The following is a 6,000-nucleotide window of genomic DNA, read 5'->3' as shown; positions in this document are numbered from 1 at the left end:
ACAGGCTTAGTTGCTCTGAGGCATGTGGGATCTTCCTGAACCAGGGCTTGAACATGTGTCCCCAGCACTGGCAGGCAGATTCTTATCCACTGCACCACCAGGGAAGCCCCCCAGAAATCCTTTTGTATTGTTAGGGGAAGACAAACAATAAATTACAAATTAACATGTTAGAGGAGACAAGTGTTATGGAAAAATAGAAATCGGGACCCAAGGTGCTTATAAGGCTGGAGAAACAGCTTGTGATTTTAAATAGGGGGTCAGAGTATGCCTTTTTGACAAAGTGGCATTCGAAGAAAGTTTACCATACTGACATGTGGGGAAAAGAGCATTCCAGCCAGGGACAAGGCCCTGAGGTAAGAGCGTGTGAGGCATGGTCAAAGAACAGCAAAGGCAGGTGTTGGAGATGAGGCAGGAGATGAAGGGGCACGGGGCAGAATGCACTTTAGTTAAGGTCTTGGAGGTCATTACAATGACTTTGGTTTTCCCTCTGAATGGGATCCATGGGAGGGTTTTGAGCAGTGTCATGATCTGACATATTTCAAAAGGGTCATTTCACATACACAATTGAGAATTTTGTTTTAAAATAAAAGCTTTAATTTCAAAATTTTCTAGTTGCCTTTTTACTAGAGGCACTATAATTTATCATTCAATGTAGGACACTTAAAAAAATTATATATAATTTACATATAAGTGAAATACAGACATCTTAAGTGCATAGCTCTGTGAGTATTTACATATGGGTGCATCTAAGTAACTGCCACCCAGAACAAGGTAAGCTCACTTAATTATGCGGAGACAAGAGGCATAATCAGGCCTGATTGCTTCCTTGTGAATAGATTCTTTGGGGCAAGAATATTATCAGTGATATATTGTATCACATCAGGAAACATATCGCTACTCTCACCATTCCTGGTGATGATAAGTTTGAATACTTGGTTAAGGTGTACATAACCAAATTTGAACTTTTGCCTATAAGCCCCATCTTTGCCAATGTAGAAATTTACTTGAGGCACTTTCAAGTAAATTAATTCCATTCATCGAATTAGCATTTTTAAAATGTCCCCATCTCCTTTCTCGTCTGCTCCCTTAGGGCTGGGAATCTTTGGAGAGATAGCCACTTCCACTTTTGGCCGTTCACAGGCTTTTTTTCACGCAACCCTGTAAGCAGGAAGCATGGAGAGTGCAGAGTGGCCCAGAGTTCAGCTGTCAAATAGCACCGTGGAGTTGATTTGTAGTCACTTCTCTATCATTAATTATAATCATAGATGTACCCTTTTTACTGGTATTGTGATCTCACTGCAGGCTTTTCATTAACACTTTATTCCTAAAAAGCAAAGGAAATGTTTTAGAATCAAGACGAAATATCAAATTGCATTCTTGAAAATAACCAAGAAACCCACTCCTGGAATGCCAATAAAATTGCCCTTGGGACTTCCCTGGTGGTCTAGTGGTTAGGACTCAATTCTTTCACTGCCATAGCCCCAGGTTCAATCCCTGGTCAGGGAACTAAGATCCCGCAGCTTGAGCTCCCCGCCCACCCCGCCCCACTTGAGGCTTCTATCCTCTGCCAGCTGCCCTAGATCTCTGGTGTTCAGTCATCATGACGCCAAAAGTGGGTCCCCAGCAAGCCAACAGAGAGCACGGGATGAAGTCCAGGATGATTCCTGGACAATTACAGGCTGAGGAGATGGATCCCTGGGAGCCACGTCTGGGCTGCTCCAAGCCCCTCTATTCAGAGGGATGGGCTTCTTTCCATCCTCCTCCTCTGCAGGCCCCTCTCCCAAGCTAAGCCCGGAAACACACGTGGCCCAATTTAACAGAAAACACATGGCAATCCCCTCCAAGCATCCTACTGCTCCCCTCCTCCATTTGTATCTTTCAGAAAATACCTCCAATTGTAGCCTCTATTTCTCTCCTCCCCTTATTCAACCACCCCCAAATTATCTATATTCTTTATTGCTTTGAATCCCTTATCTTTTCCAAGCAAGTATGTTATCTCTACCTTCTTTATAAGACAATTTCTCCATGCAAATTCTCCCCACTGACTTCATATTTCAGGTTTTCTCCTTGTTTCTTTTGTCCTTTAACATGCCCCTAAAACACTGCTGTTCCTTGAAGCTCTGTCCGCAACCCAATGCAACTCTTCTCCTTATCAGTTACCGAAAAACCATCTAGAAGCCAGGTTTTTCTTACTTCCTCCTTTCCATCTAGACAATTCTTCCCTTAAATTAAGAAACCTCTTCTTTGATACCAGTCATCACATGGTGATACAGTTGTTTATGTACCAGTCATCCCCCTTAGACTGTAGGCCACCTAAAATAAGGGTTTTTTTTGCCAGTCATTATTTCTGTGTAGTGCGTATACCGGGAATATAGTAATTATACAATTGGTTACTGCTCCAAAAGTATGGGTCTCCAGGTAGAAGCATTATGCCTTGACATAAAAATGCCCTTTCTCCTACGAATACACTTACTCCAGTAAAACTTGTTGTGAAAATCTTTATTGACAACTTGTGCTTGAAATACAGGGCTAATTAAGATGAATATGTATCTCCTCTTTCCCCCAACTAAAACCCAGACGCCCACTTTTAGTGTGTAGAAGGGTACCAGGTGGTTACCTGTGCACGCACTCAGGGCACAGCATGTTGTCCTCCAGGTGTGGGGGAGGAAAATTGCCCGCAGGCGGCAAGAAGAGCGCAGACACCCTCCTTCGTTTTTCAGGCACCCAAGCCTGTCCGGCATGAAATTGTAAGTGAACCCAGCCCTCTGTGTTAGCAGGGAGACCTCTCCCGTGAACCACACACCACCAGACCCCTGGGGAAGGAAAGAGAGGTTCAGTACTAGCATAGCAAGACCAAAGTCTAAACTTTGAGTTTGCATCATGGCCTTTGATGCTACTGTCTTCCTCAAGTGTCAGCTCCCAGATATGAACCCTGAAACCTAACTTTCTCTACCCTGTTCCCCTTTAGAAAATAATGCAAAAACAGTTCCTGTTAAATATTTTAAAAGAAACAAAAAATATATCTGGATGTGTAGAGGCAAGTGGGTAGATGACACTGTGGCTGGGAGGGTGGCAAAGCTTTTCCTCTGCCCATCTTAGCTTTTCACCCGGGACTCTAACAAAAAGACGAACAAGGGGAAAACAGTGGATGAATTCATGCAGTGCACATAGTGCAGGAAAAACGCAAAAACTAGCTCAAAATGGCAGCTTAGAATTCCATCTTATGTAACATCTTTGACAAAGAACAATACATTTGCAAAGAAATGACAGGACAAAGGGAAGCAGTTTTAGGCTCCCAAGGGTGGCAAACAGTGAGAAGGTAAATATATGGGAGTAAACTAATGGATGAGTTTTCTTTGCTGGTTGCTCTGGTGCCCACTCTCAGTGGATAAGTCTGTCTCCAACAAAAGGAGAATAGATAATCCTGCCTTAGGCTGAAAAGGAAGAGCTTTTTTGGGTTTGCTGCTTTTTGATTGCCTTCAGCTCAAGATTTTTATGGCAAAGAGGCAGATTTTGGGGTGACGTTCTGGTTTCCTTCAATAGAAAGACTAAACCAGAGTGGTCTGGGAAGGCCCTCATAAAATAAGTTCAGAGGTCTCAACTCATTTTTTTTTTTTTAGCGACATCAGTGGTTTAATGGATGGGGGATCTTACATGTCTGAAGCAAGATCCTGGAGCAACACCCCACTATGTGCAACAGACAGTGGGCAGGGCCTGGCCCCAGGCTTTGCTCCCAAGGGGAGGGGGAGGTTACCAGTTATAGGGGGACAGGGGTCTCAACAGGCATTGTAATGTGCTAACCAGTGCATGGTCTTAATTTTATCTCCTGTAACTCTCACAATAACATCATGAGGTAGGTATTATTATTAACCTACACTACCACGAGCAAACTGAGAACTAGATTAAATAACAGTTAATGCCACTTGACAGATGCTAGAAGATCCAAGGCTTTAGCTCAGGCAGTTGACTTTAGAGACTGCTTTTACTTTTAATTCTTTAAAGGAGGCAAAAAGAAATGAAGCCAGATTTCTATCCCCTTCTGATGACCTCATTAATTTAGATCACTGGTTCTCACAGTGTGGTCCCCAGATTAGCCATGCCTGGGAGATTGTTAGAAATGTAAATTCCTGGGGCCTACCCAGACCTGAACTAGAAAAATGTGTGGATGGGGCCCAGGAATCACCAGGTCTTCAGATGATTTTGATAATACCCTGAAGTTAATCAGCAATTAATATCAATTAAACTTATTTTCCCACCTGAACCAGAAGCAGTTCTTAGTAATGAGCTTACCACAGGTCTCTTGTGATTGCGCCGACTCCATCTTCATGGCCCTGGCTGTCATTTTGCTCCAAGAGGCAAACACAGCTCCTGGGTCAGAGGCAGAAGTTGATACAACTTCCTGAAGAGTAGGAGCTCCTTCAAGGGCAGGTGCTTCCCCCTCAGGAGGAGGAGCCACTTCAGAAGACATCTTTTCATCAAAACATTCCAGAGGTAGTTCCCCCTTGTCCATCTTTGATTTTCTTCTCGATAGTGATAGGATCCTGGCCTCCTGGGCTGTGGCAGGAATGTTCTACATAGAGGGTTTAAAAGATTAAAGACAATTCTTCTACTCACCTTTTTTTTTTTTTTTTGCGGTACGCAGGCCTCTCACTGTTGTGGCCTCTCCCATTGCGGAGCACAGGCTCCGGACGCGCAGGCTCAGCAGCCATGGCTCACGGGCCTAGCCGCTCTGCGGCATGTGGGATCTTCCCGGACCGGGGCACAAACCCGTGTCCCCTGAATCGGCAGGTGGACTCTCAACCACTGCACCACCAGGGAAGCCCCCTACTCACCTTTTGACGCTAAAATAGGTGATTAGGATGAGAATAACTAAACCTTCGACTCGGCCAAATTCTCTACAAATTACTCACTTTTTGATGAGGGTAGGCATGTTCACAGAGTCGTTTATATCCGTCTAGTTTCTAAGACAAGAGAAAAATGAGTTAATAATCAAACTGAGGCTCGTAGTCTTCCTCCCAAGAGCATCAACTCCTACCCTGGACACTCACCGGGCCTTTGGTGCTCAGTTTTAACTGCTGGCACCAAGCGCGCACAACATCCCTGTGAATCAGATTGACAGGCGGCAGTGTAGAAGGTAAAGGAGGAATCGGCATTGCCTTCTTCTGAGGTTTCACACTGTCACAACATTGTGGCATTTTTCGTGGACAGCAAGCTGAAGGAGAATGAGATAAAATTAGCAACAATTAACTTTTATGTAGCCTTTTAAAATGTCAAAAGTACAATCACTTTTAGTTCTGATCCCCACTGTAAAATTAAATGACTTGCCAAAGACCTCGTAACCTTCAAGGGATAGAACCTCAAAACTAAAACTGACAATATTTCTGAATCCCTCAGTATTTTTACTTCCTAAAACTCCCCACTACTCACGCACACTTGCTCTTTTGTGAGAGCTCTAAACCACAGACCCTGAGGAGGTTGACCTAGAGATTGCACTTCCGATGCAGGGAATGATAGAAGTTTTAGACCTGTGGTCATAACTACTAGGCCATGCCTTGCCCTCTCACCACAAAACAAAATAAGCCACCCAGAAATGCTACACAATGACTAATACCCATAATTCTGGCAGCCCACCTCACTAGGGCAGCACTCTGGTCTCCTGCTTCACCTCACATGCTCTCACCATTCAGGAAAGACTGATGCTAATGGTCACTAGGTTTGACTGAGCGCCCATTACAGTCAGATGAAGTGTAGGCTGTTTACCTAATTCTTCTGTGTAAATTACAACTGACCCTCCACCCTGACCTCAATCCAACTCAGCAAGGTAGCTACTTTCCTCATATTTTTAAGACAGGAAGTAGAGTTTCAAGGATGGGATTTTGAATGTATAGGTCTCTGTCCCCAGATCATTGCACATTAAGATCCTTAACTCCCAGAATCTAGAGTAGGCAAAATAGTGATTAGAACCAGGAGGTGAGATTTAAACTAGGCTTCGAAGGAAGT

At 44.0% G+C, this 6,000-nt stretch overlaps 1 protein-coding gene across 1 annotated transcript in view; it reads right to left on the bottom strand.

The window, feature by feature from the left end:
- Positions 1 to 1,293: 1,293 nt before the first annotated feature.
- DPPA4 (developmental pluripotency associated 4) overlaps positions 1,294 to 6,000 on the bottom strand; it is a gene marked incomplete at both ends in the record, with an annotated part of 28,058 nt that continues 23,351 nt past the window's right edge. The window contains 5 exons of the mRNA XM_079705267.1: positions 1,294 to 1,324; positions 2,618 to 2,813; positions 4,291 to 4,570; positions 4,911 to 4,961; positions 5,049 to 5,212. Coding sequence (XP_079561393.1) covers positions 1,294 to 1,324; positions 2,618 to 2,813; positions 4,291 to 4,570; positions 4,911 to 4,961; positions 5,049 to 5,212 — 722 coding nt within the window. The remainder of the gene's footprint in view (positions 1,325 to 2,617; positions 2,814 to 4,290; positions 4,571 to 4,910; positions 4,962 to 5,048; positions 5,213 to 6,000) is intronic.

This window comes from Hyperoodon ampullatus, assembly GCF_949752795.1.
Source record: "Hyperoodon ampullatus genome assembly, chromosome: 5".
Taxonomy (NCBI): domain Eukaryota; kingdom Metazoa; phylum Chordata; class Mammalia; order Artiodactyla; family Ziphiidae; genus Hyperoodon; species Hyperoodon ampullatus.
Note: the sequence above shows the minus strand (reverse complement) of the source record. Positions and strands in the feature narration are given on the sequence as shown.